Raw genomic sequence first — 22,439 nt, 5'->3', positions numbered from 1 at the left:
TGGTTTCTTGAATTTTCTTCTGCCCTTTGTCTTCTTCTTAGTGGACCAGGGGCCCTCCGGTTCTCTCCTGATTTCTTCTTTTTTTTTTTTTTTAACTTCTGTTTATTAGGTTTACAATACATGACGATGCCAGGGTGCCCACCCCGATTCCCTGGTCCGGGGTGTCTCCCTTAAGCACTTGGAGCACTTGCGAGGCTTCCTTGCCGCTGATCACTCTGTAGTCTACCCCCGCTCATTCGAAGGATAGGGCGAATGGGAAGGACCACCTATATTTTATGTCTTGGCTGGTGAGCCACTGGGTGAGCGGACGGCACTCTCTTCTGCGGGTGAGCGTGAGGGTTTATAGATCTTGGTAGATCCTGATTGTATCCCCTTCAAAGATGAAGCTTCCCAGCCTTTTTGCCTTCACCAAATCCTCAATTTTTTCTCTATAGCGGAGGAAGCGCACTACGATGGTCCTTGGGCCTCCCTCAGAACCCCCTCCACCTCGATGCGCTCTTTCAAGCTGGACTTCCTTGCCCCCCTCCAACGTGAAGAGTTGGTTTATCAAACCTTGGACTTTTCTCCCCACGTCGGCCACTGTCTCAACTCTCTCCTGGGTCACGGCCATAATGCGCAAATCATTTCGCCGCTCTTTGTTTTCTAAGTCGTCCATCTTCCAAATGATGTCCTCCTCTCTTATTTCTAGGTCTGTTAGCCTCGCCTCGTATTTCATATCCAGCAGGTCTGTCTGGAGGTGGTTATTTTCCATACCTTCAATTTTTTCCTCCAGGGTATCCACTCTCCCCCTGAGATCTACTATTGAGGCCTGTATATCCGTGCCAACTGCTTTGATCTCCTGGAGGATGTCCTTGAGATCGTCCTTGGTAAGTGCTGCGGAGGGGAGGTCTCTGCCTGCGGGCATGGTGGCTCTGGGGGCATCACTCGAGGCTGTTTGTAGCCGGCGAAAGCGTTGGAGAAAGGAGATTGCCCTAGAGGCTGGGGTCTGCTCCAGGATCTTGTTGTTTTGGTGCCCCTGGGGGTGGTGCCGCTATCCGGATTCCCCTGTGCGAGCCCCAATGTACAACTCAGCCGCCACGGCCCTACTTCGTTTGCGGGGGACCGTGTTCCTGGTTTGTATTTGTATTTGTATTTTATTTATTTATATAGCGCAAACCAGGCCCGGAGGCTACCGGGCGCATATCTTAGAAGCAGTGGTTACATAATATTACGGCATTTCAGATAACATTTAGAATGACATAGTAATCAGACACATTGGTAATTATACAGAAATACATGGGTCATCAAGTTTTCAGAATGCAGCTTGGTCATCTGATGTGACTAACCAGAGTTTGGCTTTGTGTTTGAAAAGATTCAGGGAGGGAAGGTTTCTGATAGTAAGGGGGACGGAATTCCACAGTTTGGCTGCCAGAACTGGGAAGCTGGACCCGCCGGCAGTTTGGAGCTTGTATCTGGGGATCAGTAGGCTCTGGTTGAGGGAAGATCTTAGCGATCGAGATGGGGTATACTGTGTGAAGCGCGAGGAAAGATAGATGGGGGCCAGGTTGTTCAAGCATTTGTAGGTCAGGGCAAGCGATTTTAGTGAGATCCTTTGGGTGACTGACAACCAATGAAGGTTCTTCCTGGTTTCCGAGATGTGGGCTGATCTAGGGATATTGAGGGCTGCCCTGATGGCGTTGTTTTGTATGACCTGGAGTTTGTCAAGGTTGCTTTGGTTAGTACCTTGGTACAGTGCATTGCAATAGTCCAGTTTGCATGACCAGGGTCCTAGCAAGGATAGTACAGTTCTGAGTGGAAAGAAAAGGGCGGCATGCTGTGATCAGCTTGCAGGTGTAAGCAGCGGCGGCAGCAACTGCATTCGTTTGTCTATGGAGGGAAAGTTTGGCGTCAAGGCAGATTCCGAGAGTTTTTGTATCTTTAGAGACTTTTATGGAGTTTCCGTCGATATTAAAGGAGCTGAACATGGGGTTCAGCTTGTTAAGTCTTTGCTGAGAGCCTAGGATGAGGAGCTCTGTCTTATCGTCATTGAGACAGAGCTCATGTTGGGCCATCCATGTTTGAATGACAAGGTATATGTCATTTAGAGATTTCGAGTCTACCGTGTAATCGCCCGTGATGGGGATGAGTATCTGGGTGTCATCAGCATAATTAGTGTAGGTGACATCCAGATAGTCCAACACATCGAACAGGGGTTTAGTGAAAACATTGTAGAGGGTGGGGGATACGCACGATCCTTGAGGGACCCCACGAAGGACTGGCGCCGGGTCAGCAGAGGAGGTTGGGGAGAATACCCTCATCTGTCTGTTATCCAGGAAGGATTGAATCCAGTTAGTGGCCTTGCCAGAGAAGTGGGCTGCCGTTTTCAGGTGGTGACAGAGGATTTGGTGGTTGACCAAATCGAAGGCAGCAGATAAGTCTAATAGTAATAGCAGGGCTAGTTTACCTTTATCTTTAAGGTCCTCGATTTGGGTTTAAGATAAAGGACGGCTGTCTCCGTACCGTGCTTGGGTCTGAAGCCGGATTGTCTCGTGCCTATTAGATTATTAGTTTCCAGGTAGTTCTGTCTCTAAAGATACGCTGCTCTATCCAGGTGTTTTAGCAAAAAAGGGGCCGTCGTGATGGGCCTGTAGTTGGTTGGGACCTCCGGATTTAAAGGCTTGGTGTTAGCCCGAGGACCTGTGGGGGTTACAATGCTTGGGGCTGGGCCTGCTTTTCAAGTTAGGCCTCTGTTACAAGGTCTGGTGGAGGCGCAGCATTTCTCACGAGGCGTGGCCTCCCTGTCCCTCTTTCTGGCTGAACTGGTCGCCAGGATACAGTCCTGGAAGGGTTGATGGGGAGGAGGGGGGGTGGACCCTCACCACTGTGTCCTCACCATTCAGCTTCCCCTTCCTCCCACACATCCTCCTCACCACCTCTTAGTCGCTGTTTCCGGGTTGCATCCTGCCAGGTGACCACCGCGGCCTGGTGTGCATCAGTAGTGCCCGCGGGGCTGGCGCTCAGGGCTCGGGCTCCTCCTCCGTGGGTGCTGCAGAGTGCAGGTCTCCGGTGGGGCTTCCACGCTCTGGGGATGGGTCGGAAGGCCCATGTCATCATTCGAAGTGGCAGCTTGTGCAATCCTGCAGGGCGCTCCCCTCCGTTCCCCCGCTCCGGTGTGCTGGTAAACGGTGGGGGCCCGGGTGTTGATCCTCTCGGCCCACGGGCCCGTGCGGCACCCCGCCCAAGGCTGATTGTGCTGGGACGGCGCCCTTCGGACGTGCTCTGCAGATGCGGGGGGAGGGAGGGGTGGAACCCCGACGCTTCGGGCCTCTCTAGGGTCCTCTGGGGGACCGGTGGAGCAGCGGGGCTAACTTCCTCCGGGGTCCCAGGCACGCACCGGGATCCGCACCGGGCGTCCTCCCGACAGTCCTCCCCAGGGCCGCTGTCCAGGTCTGCGCTGTGGTAGGTCCCTGGGCACACTCTCTCGTTGGGGCCAACTGCGCGGGGTGCAGGTCCTCTTTGCGCGGCACACAGTACTTCCGGCCGGGGACTGCAAAATGGCACTAGGTGCTGCGGTGCTGGCGGAGCGCGGGCCTTACACGTTCGACATGCTCCGCGCCTCCTAGTGGTTAGTACCACTTTTGAGTGATTTTCCATAGGCCTCATTATGAGGTCGGCGGTAATCCACCGGTGCAGCCAGCGGGTTGCCTCCGACCTCCAACACCATTCCTGCCGCCTGACATTCCAGTGCCACTGAGATATTTCGACCGGCGCCAGACTGAGATGTCAGGCGGCAGAACGGTAAGTCCCCATTCCCGTGGGAATGGGGACATGGAAGCATCAGCACCGTTGCTTATGATGCCAGGGGTTCTTTGAGACCATGCGTGCAGGGGCCGGTACTCCCGACAGGTGAGACCTGCCGGGAGATCCGGCCCCTGCAGGCATTCCCAGTCTGGCAGTCTGGAAAGGGTGCTGGTATATTGCGACCGGCACCCTTATTTCCAGACCGCCAACGAGGCCAATACCATGTTGGTCTTGTACCATTGAGTTTGTACTCATTGAAGGATTTATTCAAAGCATAAAGCTGGACCTATCTTATAGACAGGATAGGTAGGTAGAAAATCATAAAGCATTTCAATGACGTGACTATTTCTGCAAGTGGAATATCATGTTGATTTATCGACTTAAAATAGTTGATGGATTTCTTTGATGACAAATACATGTTTATAGATGGTGTTGATTACCTATAAAAGGCAGCAGACAAAGATCTCCAGACCTTGTATGATCATTCTAAGGCTACTGCAGCCTTGTGACTGATTTAACACACTAGGCCCCTGCTGTGAAGTACGGTAGCAGGCTGGGTCCCAGAGGTCTTTGCTTCACGTGATGCTATACTTCCATAGAGGTGTGCAGGAGGGCTTCACTAAGGTCAGCCACAACAGCATGCAGGCCAGGCACACTACAGACGTGATCTTTATAGTTCCATAAACCTATAGAATCAAATGGTCATCAGTACAATCACCTGGATGTGGCTGGTCAATTAGAGCCTCAACATACCTCCAAATGTCTGCAGAAGTGGGCAAGTTATCCACAACGTTTGGTATAATGTGCTGGTTGCATTCATGGAGATCCAGCCCCTGTACATTCTTTAGACTAGTATTTTGAGTACACTAGTAGCTGTCTGCAGATACAATTAGCCTGATTACTACTGGAGTTAAGAACTTGCGACTTTATTAAATAATGTACTGTATAATGAATTTGAGTACATGAAAATGAGATTCTGCATGCAGTGTCAAATGGGGACTGATTGAGGCAAAGTCTAGGCTGCCTTTGTTGTGCCAATGTCTCTTTATCCTGACTTAAATCTTCCTGGTTATTTTGCACATGAAAAGGGTAAAGAATGGCATTTTTGTTGTAGGAAGACATCCTTTGGCAGCTTGCTGGCCCAAGAGTCTCTAAGAGCAAACGGGAGGACTCTCTGAAAGCGCACATCTTTATTGGCCGTTACATGAAGCCATATTTTAAGGATAAAGCTACAGGATGTGTGAGTATTCCTGAGCAAGGTTGCACAGTAAGTCTTTATGGGTCAATTTTGTGTTGGTAATTAAAAATATGATTTCTTATTCCCATCTTGCCCTCTTGACATGTCTATTGCAGCCCATCATGTTTCACGTTCTTTATCATTACTAATGTTGCAAAGTCCACTCGGGTGAAAGTGGTTACACTGCTAATCTTTCTGGGAAATGGCGACAGCCCTTCTTGAAACTAAATGATTGCTTATTTTTATCATCTTCCTCTGTTGCACTCTTAAGGACATATAGGGGAAAAGAAGAATATTCTTTCAAACCCAGCTCATGCACGTTTGTGTTATCCTTTGGTGATCTGAGCTTCTTCTCAGCATCCTGCCCCTCTTCGTATCGACAATCTGCAGTTTACCGTGGGTTCTCCATGGTGGTTAATGGTTGACCATAATAAGTCCATGAAATGTAACATGTTTTTCCTCAGTGAACCCATGCCCCTCTCAACAAATTCGATTATTTTAGGCTACCAATGGGATGGTGCTGCGTGATGATTGCTAGTGGATAGGGTAGAAGGCGTGGTTGAAGGTTTTAAAGATGGTAAAGGCTTGTTGTTGAAAGAAGGTGGTGCTAAATTGGCCGCTGGAAGAACGGTCCTTGTAGTGTTGGCATGTATCTGTAGTGTATGGTGCATTGATGAAGTGTGGGTCACTATGCGGTGCAGAATAGTTTGGGTTCTTGTCATGTATTGTAACAAAGCTGGTGGGTGGAGGAATCATTCAGTTCAGAAACACAGATACATGGTGTCTTTAATATCTCATCAGGGCCCTCCTGCCAATCATGATACCAGAGAGAAGGCCGCCCAATGCATCAAGTCCTTCCAAGAGCTCCACATCGCAAAGTGTAAGTGTCAAGTGTTCTGTTCTGTTGTTAGACCACGTGCGTCCATTGTTTTTGTCGGAATCCCTGGTAAGAGCCTTCTCTGTGGTTGTTACACTATTGAATAGTTGGCCCAATCTTTGAATTTTTGTTTCCTATTATGTTCTATGACCCTCTCCCCATCTGTGTATTGCAGGGAAAACCAGGGAGAAGGACATGCTGAAAGATTCTGTTCTGAGCGACAGCTTACAGCGATTACTGCAGCCCAAATTGTTCAAGTAAGTCAGGAATGACATGTTTGCTCTTATGCATTATCTTCAATGATCCACAATGTACGCTGTGCATTCCTTTAAATATATAATGCATATATATATATATTTGGGGAATTTCAAGAAAGCAGAACAATTCATTAATAACAATACAAGGCCTAAAACCACAACATTCTCCTTCCAGCTATGCAGACCTAGCAAATCACATCAAGAGCAACAGTTAATAATCTACATGGAATGCCCATTGTTGTACCTCAGTCCGACGTATCTTTAAATCAAGTATATACATTCATTATGGTGAATTGAGATTCTTAAATATGTTGCCCCTCTTTTAAGCCTCGATTACTTGCAGCAGGTCTATCTATCACACAGTTAGTTTTTGTCTTCGCACTTTGCCCATACCGTATCACATTTTTGTCACCTGCATCTACTCAATGTAGGGATATTTCCTGCCCCAAAATGCTAAGATATCTCCTTTGCAATTTTGAAAAGCCATTGCTATAAAAGGTTTCTAATGTATGAAGCAATACATATTTCCAAATCCCACCTCCCAATCTCGAGCAGGATCCACTTGGATTTTGGCTCTACCAGTCTGCACAGGCCTGGGCTGACTTTTCTGCAACCTTGGCCAAGAAGGCATGTATTCTATGGCAGAGCTCGAGTATGGTAGAACATCTGCCCTCAAGCTGGTATCCTTGCAATAAACTTGGGTCTGACCGTTGTAAGGAAGGCATGGTATCAAAGTAAGACAGACACAAGTGATCACAGTTCAAGGGTGTTTATTAAACTGTAAAAATGGGTGAGATAAATGCCTAATCAAACCTAAATCTAAGATGGGAGCAAGCTACGGCCATCAAATAATAATAATAATAATACCGTCCAAGTGGAGTCTAGTAAAAAAAATGGCCTATTTTAAAAAAAAAACTATTGCCAATCCTTACTGCTATGCTACACAATAGTGTGGGATGATGTTCACAAGAAAAGAAAGAAGTGTTCACAAAATGATAAGTCAGGATGTTATGGCCGGGGTCTCTCTTCCCCATGTTTTTGTCAGGCTGAGAGTTATCCTGTGTCCGCGGAAGCTGCTGGACCCCCGACAATCCTCCTGAAATGTGATCCTCAGAACCCGATAATTCCCGGGTCTGTTAACTACACCCCAAAGGGAAAGGGGGAAGTGGATAACATAAGAAATACCAGGCTGGCGACGTTCTGACTAGCTGATGCGGAACCTGCAGTGAATACATAAGAACATACAGAATCCTCAAATTACTTTACTACCTTTAAATTATGAAAACTTTATATCCTTAACTAAAATGTAAATAATCATACCTGGTTCTTCTCTTTTAGGATCTTAGAGAAGATTGGAGTAATAGCTGATAAAAGTTTTCTACCTTTCTTTTGCTTTGAAAGTCTTGAAAATAACAGCAACTCCTTTGAGTATTGAACTCTTAAGAACCTTGACTCTTGCCTTTTAAACTGTTAAATGTTCCAGTTAGGAAGACTTAGATGAATACTGTTCTTCCTTCTTAATAAATAAAGTTCATAGTCTCTTGAAGAACTTGCAAACTTGCAAAAATGTACCTGCGCAAAACACGCGTTGAAGAAAACACGCGCCGGAGAAAAAACACGCGCTGAAGAAATCACGTAGCAGTCTTTTCTTACTCTCGCGTACATGTGCTATAAACACCCGCGCAATGTACACACGCGCTATAGAAATCACGTAGCTGTCTTTTCTCGCACTCGCTTACACGCGCTATGATTACACGCGCAAAAAACACACGCGCTATTAACACTAGTGCTGATTAAACGTGGAAGTCTTTTCTCGCGCTTGCGTACTCGCGCTATGATTACACGCGCAATGAACACGCGCGCTATGAACACTCGCGCTGGAACACACACGCTATAGAAATCACGTAGCAGTCTTTTCTCGCGCACGCGTACACACGCAATGAATTCACGCGCTGTAATTATCACGTAGCAGTCTTTTCTTGCGCTCGCGCACTCATGCTACGATCACTCGCGCAATGAACACACGTAACAGTCTAACGTTGGTCGCGCGCGTTTAAAAATTAAACGTTGAACTATAAACAGAGTAATATCAGTTCTTCTTTTGAATTTTCATTTACAATCTCCTAAAGTTTCTAATGAATCTGAGCAAAGATTTACATATCCAAATAAAGTCACTTAGCTTAAGAAGTTTTTCTTCTCCAAAAGAACTTCCAGAAACTCTCCTGTGAACCTGAATTCTTGTCCTGAACAACCCACCCTGCATAAGTAGCCGCTCGACTGCCAGGATTTGAAAGTTCAAATCCACTAGCCCAAGACTTCAGCAGGAGCAGCTACAAACACGTCCTCTCAGCTGGGGTTACGACGATGAAAGGCAGAGAGTGACAGTTTAGAACGTTCATTGTTGTTCTGCCGTTCTCTCTCGCCAATCAAGGCTTCTATTGTTAAACTCCATCTTGCCTTGGGCCAGAGCCAGGAATCTGTATAGAAAGGTCAAGGCCAAACCCACACAGAAATAAAGGGAAATAATTAAAGGGAACCTAACACTAATTAAAGGAAACCTGATGACAGTAATTTAAGGAAACCTGACAGTACCCCCCTTCTAATGCCCAGTCCCTGGGCCAATCCTATGTGGATTTTTAGCATGAAACTTAGCAACTAACCTAGGAGCATGTACATCAGAGGAATCTTCCTAGGTACGTTCCTCAGGTCCATATCCTTCCCAGTCAATCAAATATTTCAACCTTCCCCTCACTTTCCTGGAATCCAAAATGTTATTAACTACAAACTCCTCTGAAGAATCCTCCATAATCACAGGAGGGGGATGAGTTCTAAACCTGGTGCCTGGACTAACTGGTTTCAAAAGACTAACATGGAAAGTGGGGTGTACTTTCAACTACTTGGGTAACTTTAATCGTACTGCCACTGGATTTATGATTTTTTTCAACCTCAAATGGACCTAGAAATTGAGGACTACATTTATTCTTCCCCTTAATTCTTAAATGTCTGGTAGAAAGCCACACTAAGTTCCCTACCTCATACTTAGGACCAGCTTTCCTTCTCACATCCGCACACCTTTTATATCTAAATTTGCCCTTTCCGAGTACCCTTTTTGCTTTATCCAAATTATTCTTCATCAGCAACAAACGTTCTTCCACTCCAGGATTCCCTGAATCTTCCAAAACCTCAAAACTCAGAAAACGAGGATGAAAACCACGTCCCAAATAAAAAGGTGACATTGAAGTAGCATCCTTATCACAATTGTTGTAGGAAAACCCAGCCAACCACACCAAATCAACCCATTCCTCACTAGCTTGTAGATAACATCTTCAAAATTTCTCTAACTCCTGGTTGACTCTCTCAACTTGTCCATTAGCCTCTGGATGATACCCTGAAGTTAAACTAACCTCCACCCCAAATTTTTTACAGAAGGCCCTCCAAAATTTTGAGATAATTTGAGACCCCCTGTCTGAGATAACTTTACAAGGAAGACCATGCAACCTAACCACTCCTTGCAAGAATTTATGAGCCAGTTTTTCAGCAGTAACCTCTCCCTCCATCGGCAAGAAATGCGCTTCTTTAGTAAGAAGATCCACCACAACTAAAATAGTTGTACAACCTTCATCCAGGGGAAGCTCACTGATGAAATCCATAGAAATCGTGTGCCACGGTCGAGGAGGAACAGGTAACGGCTCTAATAAACCATGCGGCTTCCCAACTTGACTTTTTGCCTGCGCACAGAATGCACACGTCTTGACAAAGTTCAAAGTATCTTGACAAACCTTCTCCCACCAAAATTCTTTACGAGCTAATTCCAGTCCTGAATCCTGGATGTCCAGACAACATCGATTCATGGCAATTCTTCAAGATCTTTTCTCAACTGTGGGCAAATAAAGCCTATTATCAAAAAAAGGAAGACCCTCCTTTAAACTCCTAGCTTGATCCAATTTCACCCACTCATCCATCTTCTGTAATGACATAGATTGACAAACTTCATTCAACACATCCATACCTTTAAAAATTCCAGCTAACAGAAAGCGTTCAGGAGCAATAAGCGGATCTGGTTCTTGAACCTCTTTCACCCACTTCCAGGAAATTGACGGGATAGGGCGTCTGCTTTTCGGTTTAAACTTCCGGGTTTAAAAGTCACTACAAAATCATAGTCTGCAAAAAATAAGGACCAACGAAGTTGTCATGGTGACAAAGTTTTAGCAGACTTCAAAAACAATACATTTCTATGATCCATAAGTACCGTAACCGTGTGCCTGGCCCCTTTAAGAAAATGTCTCCATTCTTCAAAAGCGGACTTGATAGCTAACAGTTCTCTATCTGAAATCGTATAATTCATTTCTGCCGTAGAAAACTTTCTAGAAAAAAAAGCTACTGGGTGTAACTGACCAGTTTTTTCATGTCTCTGTGAAACGCACCGCCACCATTGCTAGATTGGAAGCGTCCGCTTCCACAAAGAAAGGTTTAGAAACATCTGGATGTATCAAAATTGGACTGGTTGTAAATTTCTTCTTTAATTCTTGAAAGGCTTTTTCAGCTTCAAGGTCCCATTCACATTTTACTCCCTTTTTTAGCAGTCTGGTTATAGGAGCAACTAATCGTGAAAATCCTTCTATAAATCTTCTATAGAAATGTGCAAAGCCTAAGAATCTCTGTATATCTTTAACCTTTGTAGGGGCCGGCCACTCCTGAACTGCTTATATCTTCTTAGGATTCATTTCCAAACCTTTTGGCGAAACTATAAAACCCAAGAATTCCACTGAATCTGCATGAAATTGGCTTTTTTCCAACTTGGCAAACAAATGATTTTCACGTAGTTTTTGCAAAACCAGACGAACATGTCTCTGATGTTGATCCAAATCAGAAGAAAAAATCAAAATGTCGTCTATATAGACAACTACAAAAATATCCAAGAATTCTCTAAAAACGTTGTCAATGAAATATTGGAAAGCCGCTAGAGCGTTGCATAGTCCGAATGGCATCACCTGATATTCATATAGTCCAAACCTGGTCTTAAACGCTGTTTTCCATTCATCTCCTTCTTGCACACGCACTAGATGGTAAGCTCCCCTCAAATCTAATTTAGTAAAAATGGTGGCTCCCTGAATTTGATTAAGCATTTCTGAGATGAGAGGAAGAGGATACCGGTTCTTAACTGTGACCCTATTAACTGCTCGATAATCTATGCACGTTCGGAGGGTTCCATCTGGTTTAGGCACAAAAAATAAAGGTGACGCTGCAGGAGACTGAGAATGACGAATAAAACCTTTTGCCAAATTCTCAGTTAAAGGATAGTTCCGGGACTTTTTTTTTATTGTCCCTACGGTTCGGCCATGTGTTTTTAAGCATAACTCGGTAGATCGTAGAAAACTTTCCTATGGACCTTACCCGACTTTTCGTCCAATAACGCACTCGAAATCAGCCGCCATTTTCTGATAATCCTATCATTTCCCCCCATCGCCCTGGCTTACCTGCTTTTGCGGCACTAAATCAAATCCCCCGCCCCTGAAACAGACTTTATCAAAACATTCATATTCCCCGCCTCTATCCGTGACGTGACTGTGCTGCGTAGGCAAACGCGCCCAGGCGTCTTCTACGCGACTCCACACAGAACCCGGAAACCAACACAGATCAGCTCACAACACAGCGCGCCACAATTCGCAATATGAAACTGTACTTTTAAATCAAACCGCAAGATTGTAAATTTGGTAAAGTACATTTATTTGACATCAAATGTTTAGAGAATATTCAGCGATTTTCATTTTTATTTGCTCACGTTCCAAAAAGTTCGTTTTGAGGCACGCGATGTTCCTTTGCTGTACACAGGGTCTTAGATCATCTCACAATACAGCGCCACAATTCGGAATATGAAACTGTGGTTTAAAAGCAAACTGCAAGATTGTACATTTGGCAAAGTACATTTATTGGACATCAAATGTTTAGAGAATATTCAGCGATTTTCATTTTTTTTTGCTCTCGATCCAAAATAGTTTGTCTTGAGGCAAGCGATGTTCGTGTGCAGTACACAGGGTGTTGGTTTACGATAAAATAAGCTCTTCGGTCGCACTGATAATCGCATGGCTGTTCCAACAACGAGGCACTAGGCCACCACAACGGTCTGTATGTTGCATCTAGCCGTTAGTACCGCGTAAGGGCATACTTGTACTTGGCGATCGTCCCATAAAATGGTCAGGGTGGTAACGTTGTTCACGCGGAGAAGCAACTGGCGGTTATAAAAGCCATCCGCCGGTGTCTGGTACTCGTGACACAGACAATAATGGGTGAAGTACCTGTTTGAAAAACATAAAAAATGAAATTAGTCTCACCATCAGATCTTTATTAAAATTATTCATTTTATATATTCGGTCGGTAAATTATTTCATAGCTAGGACAGTGCAACTGGGTTTTAAACGTCAAGGGGGGGCTGTAGGATACTGAGACAGTCCCCCAGTGCAGGGGTTGACAGGGAGTGCAGGTGGAGAGTGGAAGGGCCCAGGACCGAGATCGCAGACAGTGGAACAGTTGTAGCAGGGGAGAGGGAGAGAGAAAGCAGAAGCAAAGAGGAAGGTTTTGAGGTGCTTCCGTAAAAGGAGACGGTTCTCCCCAAGATAGTGCGCGGTACAAAACAATATGCCACTGTGAAGAGGTGCCGGAAGCGGCCTTGGGAAAAGCCACCGATTCGCACACATCGGTCGAACTCGGCGGTCCTGACAGGAGCGGAACTGGCCCCGCCGAACGCTACGGTGGGGTTAGCTACTCACCTTACTGGAGTCGCCGACCCGGACTGGGAAGGGGGCGGGAACCTTGTCAGGATGCAGACCGCGGCCCCCGGCCGAGGAGGAGCAAGAATCCCGACATCAGAGGTCACCCCTATGTGCCCAAGTCCCGGCGCCGCATGGATGCCGCCGATGGAAGCACTTCAGGAGCAGTCTCCATGCTGCAGGGGCAGGCAAAACGGACGGCAGGGAAACCCGGTTTTAAGGGGGGCGGGGCCAATCCTTCCCAACCAATAACAAACGAGCTAGGCAAGACGTCTGCTCATTGGTGGGGATTTGAACCAAGGGAAGTATATAAAGGCCCGCCTTTTCTAAACAAGGCTGTCTGTTATTTTCACAGGACACCGAGGAGCAAGCAGGCAACCCCGAGTGGTGGGCCTACCCAGATAACCCGAGTTAGAGGACCACAGCCTTATCACAAGGGCGAGTGGGGAAGGAAAAACCCCACGGTGAAGCAACCGCCAGAACTTTCAGTTTGTTGTTTATGTACCACACCTCAGTTATTGTCTTTTCCCGGATCATCCATACGGCAACAATAAAGATTATTGCAAAACGAGCATAGTCTCCTGTCCATAATTGTTACACTGGCGACGAAGGTGGGATATCGACGGCGCGATGGAGGCATTGATAAAAACGCTGTCGGAAGGACAGCAGCAACTGCAGCAGTTGGTTCAGATACAAAACCAACAAGCAGCTGCCGACCGCCAAGCCTTCCAGCAGGCATTGCAGGTACAAAGCACGGTGCAAACTACTGCACAGGACAAACATCATGACACTATATCGAAGCTAACCGAGCTGGTGGCTAGCTCTAGGACACAACCAATGGTCCCATCCGCATTACTACAGAAGTACAAAGACGGCGAGGACCCTGCCTTCTTCTTTACAAGCTTCGAAAGAATAGCCAGGAACGCACAGTGGCCCCCCGAACGATGGGGACAATATGTCGCCCCCTTGTTGTCAGGTGTCATGCAAGGAGCCTACCAGGCGGCAAACCCCACCGGGAATACTCCCTATGGTGAAATAAAGGCGGCTGTACTGGATCGTCTTGGCCTTGATGAAGAGGCCTATCGAATCCAACTAAGGGACACCAAGTTACGACCTGGGGAAAATCCACGGCAGCTGTATTATCGAATAAAAGACCTGGTGGAAAAATGGCTGTCAACTCCGACGGTCGTAACTCAACCGATACTTGAAAAGATTATCCTTGAGCAGGTCATAGAAGCCCTACCAGGACAAATGCAGAGGTGGGTGAGGCAACATCACAGACCCTCCCTAACTGAAGCGGTGGACATTGCCTCTGCATATCAAAAAGCTGGGTACCACAGGTTTCCCCCCACAGGGATAACAGCCCGCATAGCAGTACCAACGACTGATGCCCCGCTGACCAAAGGGGTCAGACCACAACAGTTGAGATGGAGACAACCCGAGGAGGCGGTTCGGAGGCCAGACGAGAAGAGGTCGGGAATTGAAGACAAGTCCGCTGGGACCAGTCCGGGATATCGGCAACCGCAGTGCTTTGAGTGCAACGAATGGGGCCACATAGCCCGGTTCTGTCCCAGGAAAAGATCCGCTGAACCAATGGATATCGGGTACCTGCACGCGCTACAAGAAGAGAGCATAGCCGGTCCTTACATCGTGGACATACGAGTGGACGGCAGACCCACACGCGGTCTACTTGACAGCGGCAGCCGGCAAACCGCCATATCACCTAATGTAAGTAGCAAACCCAACTTACTTAACGTGTCCGTACCTATTAAATGTATTCATGGAGATATAAAACTTTATCCGATGAAAAATGTGGCTATCGAAATTAATGGGGAGTTGTCACCCGTGAGGGCTGCCGTCCTACCTTCTCTGCCTGCCCCGGTAGTCATAGGGACTGATTTACCTAACTTTGACCAGGCACTGATGATGGAGGGGAGAAGGGAAGTATGTCCCGAGTCAGAACCGGGAAGGGGCATGCCTAGTCCAAGAACCCTCAATAAAAAGAGACGAAACCGTATGGACTGGTGTCAGGCTTGTTATACGACTAGAGCAATCGACTGGAGACTAGAGGATAATGAAGATAGCATCAGGACAGAAACCCTAACGGACAACACCCTCAAGGTAGCCCGGGAGAGGGCTACACAGGAAGGGGATCCGGATCTTTCCAGGGGACCAGGATTTGTGCTTCATCAGGGTCTACTGTACCGAAGATACAAGACAGATGATGGGACTGTTAAGGAACAGTTGGTTTTACCCAAGAAACAACGCCCCATAGTGCTGCAATTAGCCCACAACCATCCTTGTGGAGGCCACATGGCTTCGCTGAAAACACAGCAAAATATACTCAAACGGTTTTATTGGCCGGGAATTTATGGCGAGGTGGCTCAGTTCTGCAAAAGATGCCCTACCTGTCAGCTAACGAGCGGAGTAAAACCAGCCAAAGCTCCTCTACAAAAAATGCCCCTTATAACAGTACCATTCCAGAGGATCGGCATGGACATTGTCGGTCCATTAGAACCAGCCAGTCGAGGGTATAAATACATGCTGGTCATAGTCGACTACGCTACACGTTATCCTGAAGCATTTCCCCTTAAAGGGACGTCAGCCAGACAACTATGTGATCAACTCATACCCTTCTTTGCCCGAGTTGGCTTACCCTCAGAAATCATCACTGACCAAGGGACGAATTTCATGTCGACTTTACTGCGACAAGTGTGTGAACGCCTACACATCAAGCAGCTAAGAACATCCGTGTATCATCCCCAAACCGACGGCTTAGTCGAAAGATATAACAAAACGATAAAGAAAATGTTGAAAAGGGTGACAGGACCAGGTGCCCAGAACTGGGATAGGGCGATACCTCTTGTTCTGATGGTCCTTCGAGACACACCCCAATCCTCCACGGGGTTTTCCCCCTTCGAACTCCTGTTCGGGAGACAACCCCGAACTATCCTAGACCTGGTTAAGGAAGAATGGGAATCCTCCGAAGAAACGACCCTAACCGAATATACCGAGGAACTGAAGGAACACTTAAGCGCACTGCGTGCTTTGGCGGAAGCCAACCTTTCTCATGCCCAGAACATACAAGAGAAAAACTACAATAAAGGGAGCAGAATGAGAAGGTTCAGCCCAGGAGACAAGGTACTCGTTCTCTTACCTACCAGCGCCAACAAATTACTGGCCAGATGGAAAGGCCCGTACGAGATCACGGATGTTCTCAGTCCCGTGACCTATAGGGTGCACCAACCTGACCGAACCAACCCGGATCAAATATACCACATTAACTTGTTGAAGGAGTGGAATGAACCCCGGGTATCAGCACTAGGAACCATCGGAGACATAGAAACATTGGAAACCGCGAACCCAGACCCCGGTTCGCTGGACCGCGTCCAGTGGGGGAACGCCCTATCGCCACACATGAGAAGGGAGCTGATGCATAGGCTACTACCCTACAGAGAATCCTTTTCCACCCTACCAGGGAGAACCAATTTACTTGAGCATGAGATAAAAACAGAGCCCGGACAAGTAGTACGGCTCAGACCCTACCGGATACCCGAAGCCCGGAGACAAATCATAAACACGGAGGTGGATGAAATGTTGCAACTAGACATCATTGAGCCTTCAGTCAGCGCTTGGTCGTCGCCCATCGTTCTGGTCCCTAAACCTGATGGCTCAATCCGCTTCTGCATGGACTACAGGCAGCTGAACAGCGTGTCCAGTTACGAAGCATACCCAATGCCACGGATGGACGAGTTGTTAGAGGGACTCGGGGCTGCCCGGTACCTGAGTACGCTAGACCTAACAAAGGGATACTGGCAGATCCCTTTGCGACCCAAGGATAAAGAAAAAACCGCCTTTTCCACACCAAGGGGACTGTATCAGTTTAAGGTTCTTCCTTTTGGCCTACATGGGGCACCAGCCACCTTCCAAAAACTTATGGACATCATCCTAAGACCGCATGAGGGATATGCAGCGGCCTACCTTGACGATATCATCGTATACAGCAAAACCTGGGAGGATCATCTGAACCATTTGGAAAAGGTGGTAGCCGACCTACACGTAGCCGGCCTTCACATCAATCCCAGTAAGACCACGATGGGAACTCACGAAACAAAGTACCTCGGCCACATGGTCGGGGGTGGAATGCTGAAACCACAGATGTCCAAAACTGAGGCCATTCATCGCATCCCAACACCTGTGAACAGGAAGCAAATACGGGCTTTTCTGGGGCTCGTTGGTTATTATAGGAGGTTTATTCCCGATTTCTCTGCCATAGCCGCGCCACTCACCGATGCGCTAAGACTCAAAGGGAACCCAAACCTGACCAATAACAAAGACGCCCTAAAGGCCATAGACCTGCTAAAGGAGAGGATCACATCTGATCCGGTATTATGTTGTCCCGACTTTCAGAAGCAGTTCTTCCTCCAGACCGATGCCTCGGACCAGGGCTTGGGCGCAGTCCTGTCTCAGGAACAAGAATCGGAACTGCGGCCCATTTGCTTCATCAGCCGTAAATTGCTACCACATGAGTCGGCGTACTCCACGATTGAGAAAGAATGCCTGGCCATAAAATGGGCGATTGAATCCCTCAAGTACTATCTGGTTGGTCGTCGGTTCACGTTGTTCTCGGACCATGCCCCTCTCCAATGGCTTGCCCGACACAAGGATACCAACCAGAGGGTTCTTCGCTGGTTCCTCTCCCTACAACCCTTTGACTTTCTGACTCTGCATAGGCCAGGCAGATTTCAGCTGGTGGCGGACTACCTGTCCAGATGCTCCCACTGGCCCGATCGGCCAGATCCCGGGGTGAGTATGTGTGAAGAGGTGCCGGAAGCGGCCTTGGGAAAAGCCACCGATTCGCACACATCGGTCGAACTCGGCGGTCCTGACAGGAGCGGAACTGGCCCCGCCGAACGCTACGGTGGGGTTAGCTACTCACCTTACTGGAGTCGCCGACCCGGACTGGGAAGGGGGCGGGAACCTTGTCAGGATGCAGACCGCGGCCCCCGGCCGAGGAGGAGCAAGAATCCCGACATCAGAGGTCACCCCTATGTGCCCAAGTCCCGGCGCCGCATGGATGCCGCCGATGGAAGCACTTCAGGAGCAGTCTCCATGCTGCAGGGGCAGGCAAAACGGACGGCAGGGAAACCCGGTTTTAAGGGGGGCGGGGCCAATCCTTCCCAACCAATAACAAACGAGCTAGGCAAGACGTCTGCTCATTGGTGGGGATTTGAACCAAGGGAAGTATATAAAGGCCCGCCTTTTCTAAACAAGGCTGTCTGTTATTTTCACAGGACACCGAGGAGCAAGCAGGCAACCCCGAGTGGTGGGCCTACCCAGATAACCCGAGTTAGAGGACCACAGCCTTATCACAAGGGCGAGTGGGGAAGGAAAAACCCCACGGTGAAGCAACCGCCAGAACTTTCAGTTTGTTGTTTATGTACCACACCTCAGTTATTGTCTTTTCCCGGATCATCCATACGGCAATAATAAAGATTATTGCAAAACGAGCATAGTCTCCTGTCCATAATTGTTACAGCCACATAGAACGAACAAGTCCAACTTAACCCGTCTTTAAAGCTACTGTATAGTAATTAAATTGCGGTATAAACTCATCTAAAGAGTTACTTACATTATATTTGCATTTTCCATTGTGTCTGTGCGTAGGGCAGCCCCGAAATACCACTCCTTCTATGCAGACGTTATTTCTTCTAATGAACGAACATGAAATGGCTTTCGTTTCTGAAATTATATTCATTATCGTTTCTTACGTGGTCCCGGCCTGTCAAGGTCAAATAACAATAGAACCTTATACCATTCTGGCACCCTAGAAAAAATCAAAGCAGCTGACCTTCACTTTGAACGAGCACACATTCCTAGTTAGCTACATTCAGTGTAAGGCCGTCTCACAGGACTTGAAATTTACACTCCATCTTTGCATTTTGTCTGCGTGCTTTGCAGCCCCACAGAACCATAAATACGGAGACATTCTATATTTTTGAAAAATGATTTATATTACTGTTTGGTTTAATTTAATGCGCAAATGAACAAGGGTGGAGAGACACATTGCATGTACACTGAGCAATCACTTTTATTTACACAATACATAGCTACACATATTCAATGGGCCTGCAACATGAGGAGACTCCAGAGCAAAGTCACAGGTGACACCCGGGTGGTTCGCACTACTGCACGGTGAAGGGAGGGGCAAGGGTGGAGAGACACATTGCATGTACACTGAGCAATCACTTTTATTTACACAATACATAGCTACACATATTCAATGGGCCTGTGACATGAGGAGACTCGAGAGAACAGACAATCAAATTACAATCATTTAAACCGTGATGTGTATTTCTCAATGATTTCTTCTTTAGGTGGACATGGAACAGAGGCAATGTTGGGTGGCAATGCAGTTGTCCCCTGCACAGGTTCGTTCACAACTCCATTTATGTGCCTATCTAGGACGTCAACAATCAATAAACTCATATTGCATATCCTCAAACACTGGTTTGATCACCCATTGTTTACTTCTTTTAGTGAAGGCCTTATTGTAGCGAAGCGTCCCTAAAGTTCCGGTCGTCCTACTTTGTTGACGGCCAACATTATGGCTATGTGCCAAGACCGCTAAAAGAGTCAGATTTATCATGCCCTCCATGCCAAAATGCAATCGTTTTGGCCTGTACTTTAGGCACATATTGTGGAACACCTCCAAATCTCCTGTGTGGCAGAATTCCGTGAGTCCCCTCAAAGCTTTTGTTATAGTTTTATCAAATACAATCTTTTCAATTGCTTTGTGAGTGGGTGATGAAGGAATCAACCACTTCTTCTTCCGTGCCTCCTCTGTGGACAAATGGCCATGTTCACAATTGTGGAAATGTTGGTTCGTGTTCCATCGGTGAACGTTTGTACAGTGTGGCATTACTGACCGCCATTTTTCCAGTAGAATTTCCAACGACCCTCCACATGTTTTTGAGCTCCACCAAAGATGGTTGCTGATTGACTTGGACCACTGTGAAATACCTTGCAATTCTTTTTTTTTACCTGCAGCCGACAATTTTTTATTGATTGATTTTGCAAGATGCCAAACGTCAAATTGGTGATTTATATTTTTGTACTGTTCTCTCATTGTCTTGGCAATTGAAACGTGTCTGTCCGTGGCTATCAGGTCGATCACCATTCCCCGCGATTGTAGTTCTTGCAATGATGCTACAAAGCCAACTTTCTCCATGGCCACTGAGGATGTACTTTGTGACACCTGCACGACCACCGAACTCACAATTTTCTTACTTTCCATGTCCTGAAAGTGGTAGGTGCAGTACTTGGCTGAAAATCCTGGGCTGTCGCACTGTCCATCACCGGCTAGCCTGAACCGTTTGCCCGCGAATGTACTATCAATAGACATTTTTTCCATTCTCCAAGCTTCGCTAATGGCTGGAAATAGATAATCGGTTTGGTATTTGTAGAACTGAGTTTTCGCAATGAAATGGATTCCCACAAACTGAAGGAAAGACTCTAATTTTTTAAAACTTGAACCACTAAAAAGTGCAGCCGCTGCACAAAGTAGATTGCCTGCTGGCAGTTGTCCCAGCATAGGTTGTGCAGACCATGTGAACGGATGATGTTTTGTACAGGTGGCATGTATTTTAAGGTTAGTGCCTCGAATTGCACGAGTCACATTAATCAATGGCTCCCCACATACTTCCCCACCAACCGAATGCCCACATTTCATCCGAATAATAAGATCAATCAAACAACTATCGAATACAATGAATTTGGCCTCTTTCCTTATACTGTCACTCTGCATCCCAGTTGGTTCGGCCTGTAACGTTGAGGACATGTCACTCACATGAAAGGTAGAATCTCTGATATCGTCTTCCGCTATGTTCAGTGATATTGATGGTGTTTCATTGTCGTCCACTTCATTCTCTTCCATTGCAACATCTGTTCCTTCTCCGGCGATGGGTGAATAAAACAATTTCTTCAACTTTCTCGCGGTCTTAGTTTTTGCGGGTGTGGATTCTGTGAATTGATCTCCGACTGCATCCGAACTACCAGGAGGACATTCACTATCAATGGCTGGTGGTGGTATAGCTCCGTTGTCAATCACTTCATATTCTTCCCATTGGCACGATGCATCTCCAGTCTCAAGTCCCTGCCAAAAGGTTTGACAAGCAACATCTCTCGTTCGCTTCACTGTCTGTGTAGATCTAGTTCGTACACCCACTCGCAACTAGAGGACAGATTGGAAAAGGGATGTTCAGTTTAAACACAACTTACAGTATTGAACTATTAACAGTGAAAAACAACATAATATAGTGACCAGGACACTAACCTTCTTTTGCTTTCTTTTCTTTGAAACTTTCTTGCCTCAAACTTCAACATCAGGACGCTGTTGCTCCGACTCGTGTGTGCATGTCTCCACTTCCTCTTGCGCTGCAACGACTATGTTTTCCTGATAAGCACATCCATCACGCACTGACGCTCCATCGACTCCCTGAAACATAGAACTTTCATTAGTATGTATAATAATATCGAAAACACAAAATGTACTTGGGGACCAATACCCACGTACATCTCAATAGCAAAACACGAATGAACGCTTTGTGTAGAACATTCAAACAACAATTATTCACGCATTGTTGATCTAGTTAGATGGAACTGTCAAGATCCATACCTCGGGCTCCTCATAGACTTCCATTGATGATATTATTGAAGATGATGCTTCAGTGACTCCCTGAAACACAGTAATTGCATTAGTATGGTTTTCTATTTTGACAAAAAGAACAGAAACTTTGTGCAGGCGTGAACGGCTCATCTAAATAGACCTGCACAAATGATCAGTTGTCTAAAATAAATAATGGATATGTAAATATGATTCGATTTGCTCGATCGTTGGAAGTGTCACCACCCAGAGATCTGCATCAACTACTAGGGGTGATGTTCTTGTAGAAGAAGCTCCGTCATCTCCCTGAAACATAGTACTTGCGTTAATAAAGAAGGAAGTATAGCGGATGTAATCACGTCATATGATTTCGCTTGATTGAACTGTCAGTATCCATACCTCGAAATGCATAAGAACATCAAGGGACGATGTAACTGCGGTGCACACTTCTGCAAGCTGTTGCGCCGACCCGTAACTGCACGCTCCCCCTTCTTCTTGGACTAATGCTCCATCGACTCCCTGAAACATAGGACTTTCATTAGTAATGAACACAATATTGAAAAAAGAAGACACATAGGAGGGCGACGACAGAAGGACATATCAATGGCTAAAAACGAAAGAAACATTGTGTGTAACAATCACGCTACAAGAATGCAAGATCTGATGATCTCCATCGATGGAACTGTCCGGAAACGTACCTCGAGCATCTGAGTGACATCAACGGTAGTCGTCAATACGTTGGACTCCTCAGCATCTCCCTGAAAGACAGTACTTGAATTATTTTGGATAACAATAATTATAACTGAAAACAAAGACTAGAGGACGAGTACAAGGGTGTACCATTAGGTAAAATAAT

The 22,439-nt window shown here is 46.5% G+C and overlaps 1 protein-coding gene across 1 annotated transcript in view; it reads left to right on the top strand.

Moving 5' to 3' along the window:
• The window catches only part of SNAPC4 (small nuclear RNA activating complex polypeptide 4), a 676,731-nt gene that overhangs the window by 101,236 nt on the left and 553,056 nt on the right, over positions 1–22,439 (top strand). Inside the window, exons 5-7 of the mRNA XM_069609574.1 lie at positions 4,895–5,020; positions 5,819–5,897; positions 6,070–6,151. Of these exons, the coding sequence (XP_069465675.1) occupies positions 4,895–5,020; positions 5,819–5,897; positions 6,070–6,151 (287 nt within the window). The remainder of the gene's footprint in view (positions 1–4,894; positions 5,021–5,818; positions 5,898–6,069; positions 6,152–22,439) is intronic.

This window comes from Ambystoma mexicanum, chromosome 8, assembly GCF_040938575.1.
Source record: "Ambystoma mexicanum isolate Mex_15411 chromosome 8, UKY_AmexF1_1, whole genome shotgun sequence".
Taxonomy (NCBI): domain Eukaryota; kingdom Metazoa; phylum Chordata; class Amphibia; order Caudata; family Ambystomatidae; genus Ambystoma; species Ambystoma mexicanum.
The sequence above is the reverse complement of the archived record's forward strand: the minus strand, read 5'-3'. Positions and strand labels throughout refer to the sequence as shown.